General features: G+C 44.6%; 1 protein-coding gene across 2 annotated transcripts in view; it reads right to left on the reverse strand.

Moving 5' to 3' along the window:
- Positions 1-21,467, reverse strand: part of LOC141073702 (uncharacterized) — a 74,277-nt gene that overhangs the window by 25,377 nt on the left and 27,433 nt on the right. For both annotated transcript variants that reach the window (XM_073561062.1, XM_073561071.1), the window contains exon 6: positions 14,434-14,524. In XM_073561062.1, the coding sequence (XP_073417163.1) occupies positions 14,434-14,524 (91 nt within the window). The remainder of the gene's footprint in view (positions 1-14,433; positions 14,525-21,467) is intronic.

Here is a 21,467-nt window from a genome sequence, read left to right on the forward strand (position 1 = left end):
TGTAGTATGCTCCGTACATGGTCAGCTGAATGATTCAATGCGCCTGCGTGGAATTCGCAAAATAAGTGCTTGCATATGTGTAGATCAGTGATTTATGCTATTTCAGTGGAAAATTCAGAATATACGCTTTCAAAAAAAGTTCATGAGTTTTTAGAATGATAACAGAATATTATAATGTTTCATATCATTTTTCAAAAACCTTACGTGATAGGAAAAATCTGAAGTCATTTCTGAAATCAGCATGAAACATGGATTTTTGTGAGAACTCACCGTAAAATCCTTTTTCCCGAGACGCTCATTGGGGGACACAGATACTGTGGGTGTATGCTTCTGCCGCTAGGAGGCTAACACTAAGTGAAAAAAAAGAGGTTAGCTCCTCCTCCGTCGTATACACCCTTGCCCCTATTGCAGGCGGAACTCAGTTTGGTGCCAAAGCAAAAGTAGGACAACAAAATCAGCCTTACTACAGGAACAACATGTCCAGAAAAGGACCACCCTTTTATCACATAAATAAATGCATATTAACTAAACAAAAACAGAGCCAACTGGCTAATAGGGCTGTGTCCCCCAATGAGCGTCTCGGAGAAAAGGATTTTACGGTGAGTTCTCTCAAAAATCCATGTTTCTCCTTCGTCTCATTGGGGGACACAGATACTGTGGGACGTCCTAAAGCAGTCCCTGGGTGGGAGATTGACTCACCGATCCAAGCTACATGCATCTCTTGTTTAGAAGGTGCGCCACCGCTGCTTGGAGAATCCTTCTACCCAGGCTCGCATCCGCCGAGGCCTGAGCATGGATATTATAATGTTTGGCAAATGTGTGCAGGCTGGACCAGGTTGCTGCCTTGCAAACCTATTCCGTCGAAGCCTGGTGCTGAAGCGCCCAAGAGGCGCCCACTGCCCGGGTAGAGTGCGCTCTGATCCCTGCTGGAATCGGCGTGCCTCTAACGTGGTAGGACTCCTGAATCGTCAAACGAATCCATCTGGCTATGGTCGATTTTGAGGCAGCGAGTCCCTTCCTGCGCCCTTCGGGGAGCACGAACAGCGTGTCCGTCTGACGAAAGGGTGCCGTCTGCGACACGTACCTTCGGAGAGCTCTTACCAGGTCTAACGTGTGAAGAGCTTTTTACACACGATGCACCGATGCTGGACAAAATGAAGGCAAAACAACATCTTCATTAATGTGAAAAGAGGACACGACTTTCGGCAGAAAAGGAGGGGCTAGTCTGAGCACCACCTTATCCTTATGGAAAGTGAGGAACGGAGCTCGACAGGATAGGGCCGCCAGCTCTGAAGCCCGCCTGATGGAAGTGATGGCCACTAGGAACACCACTTTCCAGGATAGGTCCCTCAAAGAGATATCCTGAAGCGGTTCAAATGGCGCTTCCTGCAGAACACTTAGGACCATGTTAAGGTCCCAGGCGTCCTTAAGGCGCCTTATAGGGAGGTACCAAGTGGGAGACTCCCTGAATGAAAAAGTCTTCACCTGCAAATTGGTAGCAATTCTGCGCTGGAACAGGACGGATAAGGCTGAAATCTGTCTCCTGAGAGAACTTGGGGCAAAGCCCGAGTCTAATGCTCTACTGACTGAGCTATCCGGGCTCTCTAAGCCCAACTGGAGCGAAGCCAAGATGCTGGGGATTGAGAATCTCAGCAGAGAAACACCGCGGCATTGATACCAAGCAAAGAACCCCTTCCAGGTGTGGTGGTAAACTCATGCTGAAGCAGACTTCCGGGCGCTAATCATTGCAGTGACCACCTCGCTCCCGAACCCTGCCTGGGTTAGAATCCAAGATTCAACGGCCATACCGTCAAACACAGGGTCCCTGAGTTCGGGTGCCAAATCGGCCCTTGAGACAGTAGATCTGGGCGCTCTGGCAGGCGCCAAGGAACATCGGCGAGCAGCTGCATTAGATCTGCGTCCCACACTCGACGGGGCCAGTCTGGGGCCAGCAGAATGGCCGGCACCCCGTCCGTCTTGATCTTTTTGATATAACACAAAACCGTTTAGCACAGCCATAAAGTGGTGGTGCAACAAGTAGGATCCTAGTCCGTAATCATATGAATATAGAAACTTGGCACACACAGTATATATGATTTCCAGTGAAAAAAGTGATTTCTAATATACAGTACATACAGTATAGACGTTTCGGTCACATTGACCTACATCACAGTGCTGCAAAAAATAATAAATGAAATAATCAAAATAACATAAGTATATACAATAATCAGAGTATGTGGGAAACAAAGAAGGTTGCAGATGATGTCCGTAACATATCAGACATTAGTAGCACATACATGATTATATTTCAAAAAGAGCATTTTTGCCCCCAAAAATCCTCTGATTATTGTATATACTTCTGTTATTTTGATTATTTCAGTTATTTTTTGCAGTACTGTGATGAAGGTCAATGTGACCGAAACGTCTATACTGTATGTACTGTATATTAACCCCTTCCTGACATCAGACGTACTATCCCGTCCATGGGACCCGGGCCCCTATGCCCATGGACGGGATAGTACGTCTACCGCGATCAGCGGCGCCCACGTGGTGAGCGCCGCTGATCGCGGCCGGGTGTCAGCTGATTATCACAGCTGACACCCGGCACAATGTGTCCGAGGCGGTCACGGACCGCCCCCGACAAGTTAACCCGTTTGATCGCGGTGTACCGGGGGTTAAAGGGAAGCATCGGCAGGGAGGGGGCTCCCTCCGTGCTTCCCTGAGCCCCCCACGGCAGCGCAATGTGCAGCGCTGCTGCCAGGGGCTCCTTTCCTGCAGGCCCCCGAATCCAAGATGGCGACGGGGGCCTTCAGGAAGCTGACTTCCTCAGTGCCTGCAAAGCGCAGGCATGAGGAAGCCTTGTGCACTGCCTGTGACAGATCGCTGATCTGTCACAGTGATCTGTGATGTGACAGATCAGCGATCTGTCACAGAACAGTGATGTCCCACCTGGGACTATTTAATAAAGTAAAAAAAAAATAAAAAAAAAGTGTTAAAATAATTTTAAAAAAATCGCCAAATAAATTACAAAAAAAAAATATTATATTCCCCCAAATAAATTCATTTTTTGAAAAAAAACAAAAAAAAAAACAAACAATAAAAGTACACATATTAGGTATCGCCGCGTCCGTAACGACCCGCCCTATAAAACTGTCCCATTAGTTAACCCCTTTAGCGAACCCCTTAAAAAATAAAAAACGAAGCAAAAAATAACAATTTATCATACCGCCAAACAAAAAGTGTAATAACGCGCAATCAAAAAGAAGCATATAAATATCCATGGTACCGCTGAAAACGTCATCTTGTCCCGCAAGAAACGAGCCGCCACACAGCATCATCAGCGAAAAAATAAAAAAGTTATAGCTCGCAGAATAAAGCGATGCAAAAATAATTATTTTTTATATTAAATAGTTTTCATTGCATAAAACCGACAAAACATAAAAAAATGACCTAAATGAGGTATCGCTGTAACCGTACTGACCCGAAGAATAAAACCGCTTTATCAATTTTACCGCATGCGGAACGGTGTAAACCCACCCGCCCAAAAGAAATTCATGAAACGCTGGTTTTTGTTCATTCTGCGTCCCAAAAATCGGAATAAAAAGCGATCAAAAAATGTCACGTGCCCGAAAATGGTACCAATAAAAACGTCAACTTGTCCCGCAAAAAATAAGACCTCACATGACTCAGTGGGTCAAAATACGGAAAAATTATAGCTCTCAAAATGTGGTGATGCAAAAACTATTTTTACAATAAAAAGCGTCTTTTAGCGTGCGACAGCCACCAAAACATAAAAACCGTCATAATTAGTAAATCAAACCCCCCGTTATCACCCCCTTAGTTAGGGAAAAATAATAAAATAAAAAAAATGTATTTATTTCCATTTTTCCATTAGGGTTAGGGATAGGGTTAGGGCTAGGGGTGTGTTGGGGTTCGGGTTGGAGTTAGAATTGGGGGTTTCCACTGTTTGGGCACATCAGGGGCTCTTCAAATGCAACATGGCGTCTGATTTCAATTCCAGCCAATTCTGAGTTGAAAAAGTCAAATGGTGCTCCTTCCCTTCCAAGCTCTGCCATGCGCCCAAACAGTGTTTTACCCCCACATGTAGGGTATCAGCCTACTCAGGACAAATTGCAAAACAATTTTTGGGGTCCAATTTCTCCTGTTACCCTTAGGAAAATAAAAAATTGAGGGCAAAAATATCATTTTTGTGGAAAAAAAATGATTTTTTTATTTTCACGTCCGAGCGTTATAAACTTCTGTGAAGCACTTGGGGGTTCAAAGTGCTCACCACACATCTAGATAAGTTCCGTGGGGGGTCTAGTGTCCAAAATGGGGTCACTTGTGGGGGGTTTCCACTGTTTAGGTACATTAGGGGCTCTCCAAAGGCAACATGACACACGCAGACCATTCCCTCAAAGTCTGCATTCCAAAACGTCACTGCTTCCCTTCCGAGCCCTGACGTGTGTCCATACAGTAGTTTTCGCCCACATATGGGGTGTCAGCGTACTCATGATAAATTGGACAACAACTTTTGGGGTTCAATTTCTCCTGTTACCCTTGGGAAAATAAAAAAATTGGGGACTAATTGATCATGTTTGTGGAAAAAATACGATTTTTTTTAATTTCATGCCCGGACATTATAAACTTCTGTGAAGCCCTTGGGGGTTCAAAGTGCTCACCTCACATCTAGATAAGTTCCTTAGGGGGTCTAGTTTTCAAAATGGGGTCATTTGTGGGGGGTTTCCACTGTTTTGGTACATCAGGGGTTTTCCAATCGCGACATGATGTCCGATCTCAATTCCAGCCAAAAACGTCAAATGGCGCTGCTTCCATTCCGAGCTCTGCCATGCGCCCAAATAGTGGTTTACCCCCACATGTGGGGTATCAGCGTACTCAGGACAAATTGCACAATAACTTTTAGGGTCCTGTTACCCTTGGGAAAATAAAAATTGGGGTGAAAAGATCATTTTTGTGGAAAAAATATGATTTTTTAAATTGTACAGCTGTACGTTATAAACTTCTGTAAAGCCCTTGTGGGTTCAAAGTTCTCACCACATATCTAGATAAGTTCCTTGGGGGGTCTAGTTTCCAAAATGGGGTCACTTGTAGGGGGTTTCCACTGTTTAGGTACATCAGGGACTCTCCAAACGTGACATGGCGTCCGATCTGAATTCCAGACAATTTTGCATTGAGAAAGTCAAACGGCGCTCCTTCCATTCTGAGTTCTGCCATGCGCCAAAACAGTCGTTCCCCCCCACATATCAGGTATCAGCACCTGAAGGGTTAATAAGCTTCTTGAATGTGGTTTTGAGCACCTTGAGGGGTGCAGTTTTTAGAATGTGTCACTTTTGGGTATTTTCTATCATATAGACCCCTCAAAGTGGCTTCAAATGTGATGTGGTCCGTAAAAATAAAATGGTGTTGTAAAAATGAGAAATCGCTGGTCAACTTTTAACCCTTATAACTTCCTAACAAAAAAAATTTTGGTTCCAAAATTGTGCTGATGTAAAGTAAACATGTGGGAAATGTTATTTATCAAGTTTTTTGGGTGCCATATCTCTGTGATTTAAGGGCATAAAAATTCAAAGTTGGAAAATTGCGAAATGTTCAAAATTTTCGCCAAATTTCCGTATTTCTCACAAATAAACGCAAGTTATTTGAATGAAATTTTACCACTAACATGAAGTACAATTTGTCACGAGAAAACAATGTCAGACTCACCGGGATCCATGGAAGCGTTCCAGAGTTATGACCTCATAAAGGTACAGTGGTCAGAATTGTAAAAATTGGCCCGGTCATGAACGTGCAAACCACCCTTGGGGGTGAAGGGGTTAAAAAAAAAAAAATCACTTTTTCACTTGATCTTTTTGATGACTCTCGGAAGTAGTGGCAGTGGGGGAAATAGATATAGGAGGCGAAACTGGTTCCATGGCAGAACCAACGCGTCCACCACGAATGCCTGTGGGTCCCTGGCCTGAGCGACATATGCGGGCACCTTGGCATTCACTCTGGAAGCCATCAGGTCCACATCCGGAGCTCCCCACAGTTGACAAATCTGCTGAAAAACGTCGGGATATAGAGATCACTCTCCTGATGCAAGACCCTGCCGGCTGAGAAAGTCTGCCGTCCAATCTTCCACGCCCCGGAATGTGGACAGCCGAAATCACAGAGTGGTTTGCTTCGGCCCACTGAAGAATGTGCCCCGCCTCGCGCATGGTTGCTCTGCTGCGGGTGCCCTCTTGATGATTTACTTAAGCCACCGCTGTGGCGTTGTCCAATTGAAACCGGACGGGGCGGCCTGCTAGAGAGATGAGACTTCTGCAGAGCCAGACGAATAGCTCGTATCTCCAATAAGTTGATCGTGAGGCATGCTTCCTGTGGCGACCACCGTTCCTGGGTTGTGTGGTGGCGAAACACCGCTCCCCCACCGAGGAGACTGGCGTCGGTTGTCATTACCAGCCAATGATCTGGGGGAAAGGTTTCCCCTGGGTCAGAGAGGAACTGGCTATCCACCATCCGAGCGACTGCCTGACTTGAGAGGACAGTCGGCACCGCCGATCGAGCGTGAAAGGATTCTTGTCCCAGGCTGACAAGAGGGCGTGCTGCAGGGGGCAAAGGTGGAACTGGGCGACAGGTATCGCTTCCATTGCTGCCACCATTTCCCCTAGAATCCTCATCCCGGATCGGATGGTATGAGGGACTGGTTGGCGAACTGTCCGGACTCCCTGCCGGAGAGCTAGCGCCTTTTCCTGAGAATTACCAACCCTCGGCAAGTGTCGAAGATCATTCCTAGGAAGGAGATCCTCTGAGCTGGCACAAGGGATGACTTGTTTGCATTGCCAACCCTCCTAAGCGGGCAAGAGTATCTAGCGTGATGTTGAGCTTTTCCTCGCATGCTCGTATTGACGGGCCCTTGACCAAGAGGTCATCCAGATAAGGCAAGACGACTATGCCTCGAGAATGCAGTGTGGCCATGACAACTGCCATAACCCTTGTGAACACTCTAGGAACCGTGGCTAGCCCGAAGGGTAGCGCTACGAAATGTTGATCGCCGATGGTGAAGCGTAGAAACCCCTGATGAGGAGGAAAAATGGGAATATGCAGATATGCGTCCTGGATGCCTATTGAGGCCAAGTATTCTCACTGCTCCATGGCCGATATGACTGAACTGAGAGAATCCATCCGGAAATGTCTGATCCTGATGAATTTGTTCAGAAGCTTCAGGTCCAAAACAGGCCTGACAGACCCGTCCTTTTTTGGGAACCGCAAAAAGGTTGGAATAGAACCCCTGAGCTCTTTCGTGTTCCGGAACTGGAACAATGACTCCATTGTGCTGGAGCAATTTGATGGCTCCCAATAGAGCCCTTGCCTGGGTATTCACCCTGGGTAGCCGGGAAAGAAAAAACAGTCTTGGAGGATACCTGACAAATTCTATTTTGTAACCCGAGGCCACCAATTCCTTTCCCCATGCGTCGTGAGCGACATTGACCCAGACGTGGTGAAACCAGAGTAGGCGGCCGCCCACCTTGCTGGTGTCGTCTGGTAAAGGCCACGAGTCATTTGGCCGATGATCTTTGGGATCTGGATCCCCTCGATCTGGGCTGCTGAGTATGCATTCTCCCCAATGGGTTGGCTCTATATGAGACCTGCCGCTCCCTATCGTGGTTGGGGCGGCCTGAGGCGGCAGAATTGGCCGCTGTAGACCACCCGGGGTTGCGAAAGGCCCGAAATGTGCCTGAAAACGGGTGACGAAACAGCGTTTTGACCTTTTGTTGAGGGAGAAACCCGCTCTCTTTCCTCCTGTGGAGTCAGAGATAAGTTGATCCAACTTCTCCCCAAATATGTGGCCGCACTGATGAGGCAGGGAAGTCAAGGACTTCTTAGGCCTGTTTCACACATCAGTTTTTTGAAATCCGTCAAAATCCGCCGTTGTGCAAAAAAACGGATCTGCCATTTTGCTTGGCGGATCCGTTTTTTTTCCCATTGAGTTGCATTACCGGCGGATCTTGACGGATGGCCATCCGTTCGATCCGTTTTTTTGCGGATCCGCCAAAATTTTGGCATCCGCCGACATGCCTGAACGGACCATGCAACGTTTTTTCGGCGGCCGGATCTGCATTTGACATTGCGCATGCCCGGATGATTTGCCTCGCTCGGAAATTTAACCCTAAACTCTGTTCTGGTGGCGCAAAAAATTCTCTCCCTCTCAAGCAGCGTTTCCTTTAAAATTCTTCCTTCGACAGACCCGTTAAAATAACGGTCCGGTGACAAACGTTGTCATCCGGCCAAGAACGGATCCGTTGTCCGCCATTTTAGTGGATTTTAACTGAAGCAAAAAACCGATGTGTGATACCGGCCTTAGAAGTAGAATCGGCTCGCCATGTCCTTCACCATAGGGCTTTTCTGACAGAAATTGCATTAGGGGCAGCAAGTGCCGAGCAATTGTTTGCATCTAAAGACGCATTGATTACATAGTTTCCGGCCATCGCCATCTGACCTGCGACCTCTGAAATCTCTGCAGGTAGATCCTGCTCCTGCGCCACCTTGTTTAATGTTTCTAACCATGATATTATAGCCTTGGCTACCCAAGTTGCTGTGAATGAGGGAGCGAGCGCTGACCCTGACGCCTCATCTACTGAGCAAGCTAAGCTCTCTATAAGGCGATACGTGGGATCCTTAATTGAGGAAACACTAGGGACGGATAGCAGGGTCTTAGTGGCTAGGCGCGAAACCGGAGGATCCACCATCGGGGATTCCATCCATTTTTTACGGAGGTTCGGAGCAAACGGATACCTTGCTTCGAGTGACGCTGGAGTATCCAGGTCAAGGGGCTCATCTGAGTCACAATCTGAGGTCTGCTCGCTATCAACCACTGGAGACGGGGAGCGAAAAGCAGAACCTACGGATGCCAAGGCACCAGATGGACTGGGCGACACCGTGTGGATTTGTTTCCCTCGGGTCTGCCTGGAGTGAGAGCGGCCCCTGCAGGCCGGAGGCTCTTGTAAGGTGGAGGTCCCCTCTAAGGCCGGCGAGCCACTGTCCCTGTACCCCACCTGAGGCCTGAAGGGACTCAGTTGCATGAACTGAGAGAGTAATAGGGCCCACTCTGGGGGGCTTGGCACATTGGTCGCAGTCGCAGTGGAGGACGGACACTGAGGTTCTGTTAGGCGTCGGGTTCCGGGCGCTGCACAGTGGGAATCCCGAACCTTGTCCTCTGCGGTCTGCCCACACCAGCATTGTGGGTTTGGTGGCAGGGGAGGGCTCCTGTGCGCGTTCGGAGTCACAGGTTTCACATAATTTTTTACTCTGTGCTCGTGGAAAACTGGCCCCACAGGAATGCATGCGTCATAAAGGAACGTGTGCGATTTCCCTTTTCCGGTCATATTGCTGCCAGGCTCAATAACACCCCCTGTTTTCTATAAGAGGGTTGAGGGAAGGGAGGAGGAGGAAACAAACCCCCTTTTATCGCACGTAGCGCGGCTCCAGGGTCGGGGTCGCACTTACCCTGATCCTGTGTCCACGTGCTTCTGCCACTGCCTCTGCGCTGCGCTCTCCTGCGCTCCTTTCCCCTGAGTAGACCGAGACGTCCTCTCCCGGTCGCTGCCTACCCTATAATGAGAACGGGGGCTCAATTTGTTCGCGTCCGCACTAGTCACGGGGGGCGGCCGGAAATGACATCACGCCGGGGGCGGGACTTCCACCCGCGGCTTAGTCACGGCTGAAGCCGCGGGCTAAATTTTGCCGGGCCGCGCGCTGGCGGCCCCGCAACTATGGCGATCCCACCGGCCATTCTCTGAGCCGCTCCATGGACCGACATCCGCGCTGGCGGCCCCCGCCTGGGGGGGTAGGACTGAGGAAAGGAAATGCTGTGGACCAGGTGAGCACAACCCTCCGCCTGGGGCTTTCTCAATGGAGCTCCTGGAACGCTGCCGCAGGGCCCTCCACAGTCCTCCATACCTGCGACCAGCGCACCAGGTAGAGGGGATGGGGTAAATTTCTGGACGGTGCAGGCACCCTAGCTCCGTCCCCCCTGCAGGGGCGAGGAGAGGGACCGTCCGCCGCCATGCAGCACCGCCGTCTAGCGTTGGTGGAGCAGTGGGGGCCGCACAGACTAGTCTTGCGCCTCTGTGCAAGCCCATGGTTTCAATACCTAGGGGTGGACAGGGCCAAGTCCAGCATTATGTCCCACGTCGCGGGAGGGGATACGTGGAGGGATACTCGCACGTGCTCGCCCGTTGATGATTTGGGGAAATCAGATCCTTTCAATAGGATGCGTTGCCCCTGTCTTATCTTCATAAAATAAAAAAGAAAAATAGAAGTCTGGGGAAAAAGACCCAGATATGTCCCACGGTGCGGGAAAGGATACGCGGAGACAATACTCAACGCGTGCTCACCCGTTGATGGTTTGGGGAGATCGGACTATCTATAAGATCCGTCGTCCCTGTCTCATCTTCATGGGAAGAAAAAAAAAAAATAGTCTGGAGACATCCAGATGTGTGTGCCTCCAAAGGACACTAAGCAAAAAACTGAGGGTGTATACGATGGAGGAGGAGCTAACCTCTTTTTTTTTTTCACTTAGTGTCAGCCTCGTAGCGGCAGAAACATATACCCACAGTATCTGTGTCCCCCAATGAGACGAAGGAGAAAAAATCTATCAGTAACACTCAAAATTGTCCGAGGGACAAAACCTTGCTAACACAGTGTAATAGAAAGTAAAAATTCAAATATATGAAAAAATAATAAGTTCATAGAATCATAGAATCGTAGAGTTGGAAGGGACCTCCTGGGCCATCTGGTCCAACCCCCTGCTCAAAGCAGGATTCGCTAAATCATCCCAGTCAGATGTCTGTCCAGCCTCTGTTTGAAGACTTCCATTGAAGGAGAACTCACCACTTCTCGTGGCAGCCTGTTCCACTCATTGATCACTCTAACTGTAAAAAAGTTTTTTCTAATATCTAATCTGTGTCTCCTCCCATTCAGTTTCATCCCATTGCTTCTAGTCTTTCCTTGTGCAAATGAGAATAAAGTTGATCCTTCTACAATGTGACAGCCCTTTAGATATTTGTAGACAGCTATTAAGTCTCCTCTCAGTCTTCTCTTTTGCAAACTAAACATTCCCAAATCCTGCAACCTTTCCTCATAAGACAGGGTTTGCAGACCGGTCACCATTCTGGTCGCTCTTTTCTGAACTTGCTCCAGTTTGTTGATGTCTTTTTTAAAATGTGGTGCCCAAAACTGGACACAATATTCCAGATGAGGTCTGACCAAAGAGGAGTAGAGGGAAATAATGACTTCACGTGATCTAGACTGTATGCTTCTGTTAATACATCCTAGAATTGCATTTGCATTTTTTGCTGCTGCATCACACTGTTGACTCATATTCAGTCTGTGATCTATTAGTATACCCAAGTCTTTTTCACATGTGCTGTCACTTAGCCCTATTCCTCCCATTCTATATATGCTTTTTCCATTTTTATTACCCAGATGTAGTACTTTGCATTTCTCCCTGTTAAAAACCATTCTGTTAGTTGCTGCCCACTTCTCCAGTTTATTTAAATCTTTTTGAATCCTCTCTCTCTCTTCTCTAGTATTAGCTATCCCTCCTAGCTTTGTGTCATCAGCAAATTTAATCAGTTTACCCTCAATTCCTTCATCTAAATCGTTGATAAAGATGTTGAACAATACAGGGCCCAGGACAGAGCCCTGTGGTACCCCACTTGAGACATTCTTCCAACTGGATGTGCAGCCATTTACGACCACTCTTTGGGTCCGATCACTAAGCCAGTTATGAATCCACCTAACAGTTGCCTTGTCCATTCCATACTTAATCATTTTTTCAATAAGGATTGTATGAGAGACTTTGTCAAATGCTTTGCTGAAGTCAAGATATACTATATCTACAGCATTTCCTTGATCTACCCAATCAGTGATACCGTCATAGAAGGAAATTAAGTTAGTCTGACATGACTTATTAGTTACAAACCCATGCTGACTCTGTTTAATCACTTCATTCTTATCCAGGTATTGACATACATGTTGTTTAATAATTTGTTCAAAGATCTTTCCTGGTATAGAAGTCAGACTCACCGGCCTATAGTTACCTGGGTCCACCTTCTTCCCCTTTTTGAAGATAGGAACAACATTTGCTCTTCTCCAGTCTTCTGGCACTTCTCCTGTTCTCCAAGAATTTTCAAAGATTATAGAGAGGGGTTCAAAAATTTCTTCTGCTATCTCCTTCAGTACTCTGGGGTGTAATTCATCTGGACCTGGAGACTTGAATTCATTTAGGCTAGCTAAGTGTTTCCTCACTATCTTTCTGTTTATAGATATCCTGGATTCTTCTATTCCCTTAATAGGACAGTGAATAACAGTTGATGTTACATTTCCTTTCTGAGAGAAAACAGATGCAAAATAGGAATTTAAAAGTTCAGCCTTCTCAACATCCTGTCTTACCATTTCATCATTTTCATCCTGTAAAAATCCTATAGCATCTTTGACTTTTCTTTTACTTTTGACATATCCCCAAAATCCTTTATTATTGCTTTTGACATCTCTTGCAAGCCTCAATTCATTTTCAGCTTTAGCTAATCTGATTTGTGCCCTGCAGGTAGCATTATATTCTTCTTTAGATATGCCTCCCTCTTTCCATTTTATAAACATTTTTTTCTTCCTTTTTAGCATGTGCTTAAGTTCTGTGTTCATCCATCCTGGTTTCCTTAACTGCTTCCTATTCTTGCCTCTTTTCGGAATTGTTAACAACTGTGCTTTGAGAATTTCATTTTTCAAGATTTCCCATCCTTCCTGGACATTTTTGTCTTTAAGGATATCCAGCCATTGGATCCCTCCAATTCTCTTTCTGAATCCCTTAAAATCTGCCTTTCTGAAATCTAACCTTGATGTCTGAGTCTTCACAGGTCTTCCGCCTCTAGTTATCCAAAATTCTAAAATAGCATGGTCGCTACCTCCTAGGGTCCCAGCCACTTTTACCTCCTCAACCATTTCCTCCCTGTTTATAAGGATTAGATCCAAGGTAGCAGTTCCCCTTGTTTTCTCCCTTACCTTTTGGAAGATAAAGTTGTCAGCAAGAGAGGATAAGAATTTCCTTGACCTGTTAGTTTTGCCTGAGAGAGATTCCCAACAAATGTCTGGATAGTTGAAATCTCCCATGACAACTATGTCATATTTTTTGGAGAACTTGGCCATTTGATGCATAAAGAGTTCATCCATAGCTTCAGCTTGCACAGGCGGCCTGTAGTAAATGCCTACAATGGTGTCCTTTCCATTGTTCTGTCCTTGTATTCTTACCCAAACAGTTTCCACAGAACTCCCAGTCTCTGAAGCTTCAATCTCTGTGCAGATATACGCGTTTCTAACATACAATGCGACACCCCCTCCTCGTTTATCAAGTCTGTTTCTTGCAAATAAGTTGTATCCTTCTAGTCTTGTATTCCAATCATGTGTATTGTCCCACCAAGTTTCAGTGATTCCAATGACATCATATTTCTTTTCCTGTGTTAGTAGTTCCAATTCTCCTTGTTTGTTGCCCATGCTTTGTGCATTAGTATGGAAACATTTTAGTTTGTGATTGGTTTCTCTTTCTCCAATATTTTTATTAATTAGATTCTTTCGCCTTTTTTTTATATAGTTTTGACACAGTCAAAACTATATAAACAGCTTGGATACTGACCCTAATGTGTTCATCCTAGTACTATCCCTGCCTTGCCGCGGAGGTTGGCACCGTAAAAGGCGAAGTGGCACCCCTGCTTAACGCCAGCTTTCCCTTTGTCACCCTGCTAGGTCTTACCGATAGAGGAAATTCACTATATTACAGACAACTGCGCCTACCAAATCCAATAGATGAACAAGTGCAATAAGACACCAAAACAATTTAAAATGTCTAGGGTATAACTAAATGACAAAAATCTGGTACAAAGTCACAAACTTTGATAAAATAAAAAATCTGAATAGTGAGCAATATGATGAGAACATCAAATTGTTAATTATGTATACAAGACCTGTGTGACCCCTGTAATAGAGAAACAGTATATTGCACTGGCCCAATTGGCTTTTAATAAACCATTTAGACAGATAATATAAACAATAAACCTCCTGAGAGTATGTGCTTGACCAAAATGAGTTAATATACCATTAGATAGTAATCTACCCAATAGATATCAACCTAAAAGTCATGCCTCAAGGTGTCTCTGAGCAAGGCTCAGGGGCATGACCAGTATATTTTAGGACATGATCCTACATAGACACAGGAACAAATTCATAATCATTCGAGACATACAGATGATGTCTACAAGGTACTTCTCGTAGGTCTATTCATATCCGTCCCTTTTGCAATGTGATGACTGCTCTTTTTTTAGTGATGAAAGATAAAACACCACCACAAGATACATAACGCATTTAGTGGTCACTACTCACCTGTGCTGTTATCTGTAGGAATCTCCTCTTTACACTGCTCATCACCACTCATATATGTCTCTGTAGTATTAATATGGGGCAGATCTTTACCCTGAAACAAAGATTGTAACAGTCACAGACAGATAAATAATTTAGAAGAACAGAAAAAGATCTTAAATTAACATTAAAACTTAAAATGACATGACAGCAGTAGTCATCACATAGCTGTAGGTATCTTCTATAAAAATTGTGAGAAGATCTAGACAACATGTAGCGTGATTAGCTTTACATCCATTCCAAAAGCTCAGCAGACAGGCATTGTTGCAAGTATATACCACTGCAGTATGCAATGTTGGTTAAAAGAGAATGACAGACATGGTGGTGTTCAACTGTGCAGCAATACAATCTTCAAAAATTAAAAGAGTAGGAAAAAAAAGGAGTAGCATTCCGCACTGACGCACTATTTTGTAATTTTTCGAAATTCCAAGGTCAAACGGTAAAGTTTCAAAATACTCCAAAAATATATTTGCAAAAGTCGGGGTCACTGGTGTACCCATTGCGGTACCAGCTGCCTAGGTATACCAGTGTTCCGCATATTGAAAGAAATTATGTCAATGTCTTACTGCCTGTACACCGGCATCTTGTGTGGTGCAGGAGTTCAGGCTCTCTACGTCAATCATCACCAACTAGAATGTTTCTTGCCAATCAAACTATTCCAGTATTAATAAAAACAATGCGTCTTTTAAACATGCGGGAGTTTTCGCCACTAGTAGGTTTAACATCCAGCCCAAATAGGCTCAGTAACTGAACCTTCATCCACAATTATAGGACATCCAAGTGGATTATCTATACATGTATGGATTTTGGGATTAAAATACCAGTATGGGTTTTGTAGGATACTCTACCATTAGTTTGTTTGCAAAATTATATAATAATACCCCTTTCTCAAATTCTTGTCTTAATGTTCGCAATCGTTCTCTATAAGAGTTTGATGGATCTGAATTTAAAGATATATAGGTATGTTTAGCACTTTATCGACAATTGGCTTAAGCCATAAAGTATGCACGGAACAGGTCAACAATATTACACCCCATGTCTGCTGGCTTTATAACTATGTCACTGTTGGAGCTCAACCAATTGAGAGCCTACGGCTCTTTGGTCCTCATATTGGGCTACCCACAAAGGTACAGTAAAGATTTAACATCTCTCACAACATGTTTGTAAAACAGGTCCAAAGAAGAGCCAGCAAGCAAGGGAGGACATAATGAAGAGAGGATCTCACCTGTAAAGAGTAATTTTGTTATCTGCTGATGCTATATTTGGGATTTCAATTAACCCCTTTACCCCCAAGCGTGGTTTGCATGTTAATGACCGGGCCAATTTTTACAATTCTGACCACTGTCCCTTTATGAGGTAATAACTCTGGAACACTTCCATGGATCCCGGTGATTCTTACACTGTTTTCTTGTGACATATTGTACTTCATGTTAGTGGTAACATTTCTTTGATATGACTTGCGTTTATTTGTGAGAAAAACGGAAATTTGGAGAAAATTTTGCAATTTTCCAACTTTTAAATTTTCATGCCCTTAAATCAGAGAAATATGTCACATAAAATACTTAATAAGTAACATTTCCCACGTTTACTTTACATCAGCACTATTTCGGAACCAAAATTTTTTTTTGTTAGGAAGTTACAAGGGTTAAAAGTTAAACAAGGATTTCTCATTTTTACACTATTTTTTTTTTCTAGGGACCACATCACATTTGAAGTCACTTTGAGGGGTCTATATGACAGAAAATACCCAAAAGTGACACCATTCTAAAAACTGCACCCCTCAAGGTGCTCAAAACCACATTCAAGAAGTTTATTAACCCTTCAGGTGCTTCATAGGAATTTTTGGAATGTTTAACAAAAAGAAAAAAAAAATTTACTTTTTTTTTTCACAAAAATATTTACTTCAGATCCAATTTTTTTTTTTTTTTACCAAGGGTAACAGGAGAAATTGGACCCCAATAGCTGTTATGCAAATTCTCCTGAGTATGCTGATACACTATATATGCAGGTAAACCAATGTTTGGGCGCATGGCAGAGCTCGGAAGGGAAGGAGCGCTATTTGACTTTTCAATGTAAAATTGGCTGGAATTGAGATCGGACACCATGTTGCATTTGGAGAGCCCCTGATGTGCCTAAACAGTGGAAACCCCCCACAAGTGACACCATTTTGTAAGCTATACCCCCTAAGGAACTTATCTAGATGTGTGGTGAGCACTTTAAACCCCCAAGTGCTTCACAGAAGTTTATAACGTAGAGCCGTAAAAATAAAAAAAATCAAATTGTTGAGAATTGTTGAGCAATTTGTCGTGAGTATGTTGATACCCCATATGTGGGGGTAAACCAGTTTGGATGCATGGCAGAGCTCAGATGGGAAGGAGCGCCATATTATAGTTTGCAGGTGCCATGACCCACTGGGAGAGCACATGAGGTGCCAAAACAGCAGAACCCCCCATAAGTGACCCCATTTTACGAACTACACCTCTCAATGAATTCATCTAGGGGTGCAGTGATCATATTGACACTATGGGTGTGTCACAGAATTTTATACAATTGGGCAGTGAGGACAAAATAACTACATTTTTACCACCAAAATTTTGTTTTAGTCAAACATTTTACATTTTCATCCAAGAAGTGGGTAAAAATAGCAACAAAGTTTGTCCCACAATTTCATCTGAACATGGCAATACCCCATATGTGGCTGTACAGTACTACTTGGCCATGCGGAGAGACTCGGGAGGAACGGAGCGCTATTTGCCTATTCAAGTGAATGGGTCTGTGCACGTCAGTGTGTTTCCACGGACCGTGTGTCCGTGGGCAAAACACGCTGACATGTCAGTTTTTAATGTCAACACGAGCCATAAAATGTCCCACACACGGCTGGGAACGGAGCTCAGTGACCAAAGGTAAACTCTATGATGTCACCCTCGGTTACTGACGCTGCGTTGCCAGTCGGGCTGAGCTGCGGTGACTTCAGTGAGATCCCCGCTAGCACCGTGAGCCATGAGTGCTCACTGTGCTAGCAGGGATCCGATCGCAGCTCAGCCTGGCTGGGATCGGAGCTCAGTGACCGAAGGTAATCTCTAGGACGTCACCCCCGGTCACAGACGCTGCATTCCCCAGCTCATTCACCAGTGGTTTTCAGCCTGGACAGTCACATCTTGAAACCATCCAGGTTGAAAACTATTTATCCCCCAGACATGGATTACGGTGTGGGACACAAGGACAGACAGGTATGGTATATTGTTGCTTTTTTATTTTTTTTTTTAATTACAGGAGATCGAGGGTTTCGCTTGGATTAGGCGTGGTTGTAAGTATGGTTTAATTGAGATTAATAAAGGAGTCTGGGTCATTTTTTTCAAGTAAAGGACTTTATTCTGAGTGTCTGTGTTTATTTACAATACAACAATAGAATTGGTAATGGATGGGTGCCTTATAGACGCCTCTCCATTACTAAGCCGTGGGCTTGATATCACCTGAAAGGGGACATCAAACCCACCAATATTATCCTACTTGCCACTGCTACAGGGCAAGTGGGAAGAGCCGGGCAAAGCGACCAGAAAAGGCGCATCAAATAGATATGCCTTTTCTAGACAGCTGCGAGCTGCTATTTTTAGGCTGGGGGGAGGGGTCAATATCCATGGCCCCTTACCAGCCTGAGAATACCAGTCCCCACTTGTCTGCTTTAGCAAGGCTGCTTGTCAAAAATAGGGGGGACCCCGCACCGTTTTTTTTAATTATTATTTTAATTTATTTAGTGATAGAATATATTGATTTTTTTTATTATGTTTATATATTTTTACAATTATTTAAAACTTTTTTTTTTAACTTTTTCCTAACTTTTACACTTTGTCCCACTATGGGACAATCATTGTTTTAGCAGGCTGATCACTTCTATACATGCAGATGAAGCAGCATCTGCATGCCATAGAAGCTGTCAGTGCTGCACTGACAGGAAGACTTGCTGATAATGCTCTTTCCTAACGACATCGGCTCCCCATGGCAACGATCGGGACCCTGCATCACGCCGCAGGGTCTCCGATCCAAAGGCAAAGGGGCTGTCAGCCCTGCGCTGGCTCCCGGAATGCTGCGATCTTGTTTGATCGCAGTATTTCGGGGGTTAAAGTGCCGGGACCGCTCCGCTCCTGGCATCTAGTGCCGGGTGTCAGCTGTGAGAATCAGCTGACACCCAGCCACGATCGTCGTAATGATGGTCAAATTGTGCCAGGTTACATGGACGGATTATTACGTCCGATGTCAGAAAGGGGTTAAGATATGTAAAACTTTAATATCAGAGTCTTGAAAATTTGGACTAATAATATAACCCAAAACAGTCTGTTGTTCACCTGCCTTGTTTTTTATTTCCTTTCTGCCTTATAAAGATCCACTTCAAGTTCATAATTTTTAACACAAAAATTTAACCAATTAACCCTTTAGGTACAGTAACACTGCTAAACATACATCGGATAACTGTACCTTAGAAAATCGAATGACATTAGTATAAGTAACATTTTCCGATACATGAAAATTCTCGTATGTCTTCTGTTTTTGCCAGTCCACACAGACTGAACAACTAAAAGGAGCTGAGTTTCCTCCTATTTCCAGATTAGTCATATGTTTATGACATGCTATTTCATCATTAAATTGGTTCTTGTTCATTTTAATTAATAGATCTTGGGAAAAAAATAATTTCCACAATTGGATGTGTTAATAAAAAAATATTCCTGTGCTGAGAAAATCTTACAAATGTGCTCCTGCTGTGTACTGTGTACTGGCTGCGTCTCCGTGCAGGAACATGGTCTGATCATACCACAGCTCCTGGGCAGGGGAGTACGCAAAAGAGAATATACAGACATTACATCAGAGGATTGCAAATCATTCTTTTTGTGAGGCAAAACATTTCACTGCCTGTTTTTAAGCAATGTTTTACCTCAAAGAAAGCATAATCTGCGATCCCCTGCTGAAATGTCTGTATAGCCTCTTTTGCTTCCTACCCTGCTCAGGAGATATGGTATGATCAGCCCATGTCCCTGTAGGGTCAGACACAGCCATTACACAGCGCACAGCACAGGAAGAGTTTATTTAAAACACATGAAATTGTGGAAATTAGTATTATATTGGGGAGGGGGCCTGGCCAGCGTCTGAGCTCTGTGCTCCTCTCCAGGGCGGCCTACCAAGCGGGGAAGGAAAGCGAGATATAAGCCAGGACTGGCGTGGAAAGTTTGCGGAACCTCCACAGACACCAGCGGTGGCCTCACATCATGGATCCGCTCAGTAAAAGAGCAGAAAAAACAAGAAAGCTGGAGCGCTCTCCCCTTATGCTGAGGAGCCAAGATGGCGCCCGCCTCACAGCAGCCACAGCCTGCAGCCCAAGCCTGAGCGGCACACAGCGGGAGAGAACGCCACAGAGGCTGAAACATGCGGCATTCAAGTCAGGGGGTAAGTCTGCCCCCAACCCTGCTAAAACCGCCGCTCTATCAGATAAAGAAAGTGGTAATTTTAATGTTAAAAGCAGCGCTGTGAAGAAGCAAGCGAAATATCGCGAGACTGACAGGGGGACAGGCGGGATTGCGCAGCAAGTACGCAAATTGCGCACCTTAAGCCAGAATCTTGCGCAGTCTACAAAATCTAGTGCAGCAGTAACGCTCACCGCTGCAATCAAGGAAACAAATATAATGAGAAGTGCCTCTTCTTGCCCAGACATTTCTAACATATCAGATACCCCTCTAACGCCGCCACAGAGGGAACTGTCCCCTTCTTCACATTATAGCCGCAGATTAAGCAGCAGCTCAGCTGAGCTGCAACAAGAGTCACAATTGGAGGACTCATGCTCCTTAGACATTGTCGTATCTGAAAACATTTTACATGTATTAACAGAGGTAGAGGCTACCAGCAATGCAGCCTCAGAATTATTCATAAAGAATATGATATGCCTTCTTGCAAAGACATTTCAAAAACAAATAGAGGGCTACAACACGAACCTCCAAAATAACAGACAGTCTGGGCCAGAGGGTGGACCACTTAGAGTCCAAAATGGAGGAAAATGGTCAAGTCTCATAATACCCTAATAGACGAACACTATGCTTTAGAAAAAGAGGTTACTTTTTTAAAGTCAAGGATGATAGAACAAGAGGACAGAAGTAGAAGAAATAACCTTAAATTCAGAGGAATACCTGAAAATATCAAAGACAGGGATCTTAACTCATACGTGCAAAAAATGCTCCATACTATGCTCCCGGGGGCCACCAAAGGGGATCTTTTAATGGAACGTAAATCCAAAATCCAAGTATGCCCCGGAAAAGGCTCCAAGGGATGTTATTGCTTATTTTCACTACTTCCTGACAAAGGAGGACATTCTGAGGAAAAGTAAACAGTCACCTATCTTACCAAGGCCGTATGAGGACATTAGGATCTTTGCAGACTTTTCAAAAGCCACTTTGCAGAAAAGGAGAGACTTTTTCCCTATCACTACCCACCTGAGGGAGCACAAGGTGTTGTACAGATGGGGCTTTCCCACGAAAATATTGGTTATGAAGGAGAACACTACCTTTGCCTTGTCTAACATTGATAATTGTACCAGAGAGAGAGAGATAACAAAGGCAGACATTTGGTTGGCCATCAACTTTACTTTAGAAGGTATGGAATATACTGTAGTCAATGTATACACCCCTAATGTAAGACAAATTAGCTTCCTTAACAAAGTCAAAAGAAAATTATCCAACTTTAGTAAGGGACAAATCATATGGGGAGGGGATTTTAACTGTATTGTTAACCCAGACACTGATTGCTCTTCCTCTGCTCCATACTATAGGAGTGTGAATCTGGGGAAGTAGTTGGGAAATTCCAACTTACACGATAGTTGTAAAATATTGAACCCTACCTCAAAAGAATACACCCGATTCTGCCCCCATAATAAATCCTATACTAGAATAGATCACATATTTACCAGTTTCTCGTTACTGGACTCGTATATAGACTTTCAAACTGGCCCCATCACATGG

The sequence above is a fragment of the Dendrobates tinctorius genome, unplaced genomic scaffold (genome assembly GCF_039654945.1).
Source record: "Dendrobates tinctorius isolate UK_male_01 unplaced genomic scaffold, ASM3965494v1 ptg000014l, whole genome shotgun sequence".
NCBI classification, from domain to species: domain Eukaryota; kingdom Metazoa; phylum Chordata; class Amphibia; order Anura; family Dendrobatidae; genus Dendrobates; species Dendrobates tinctorius.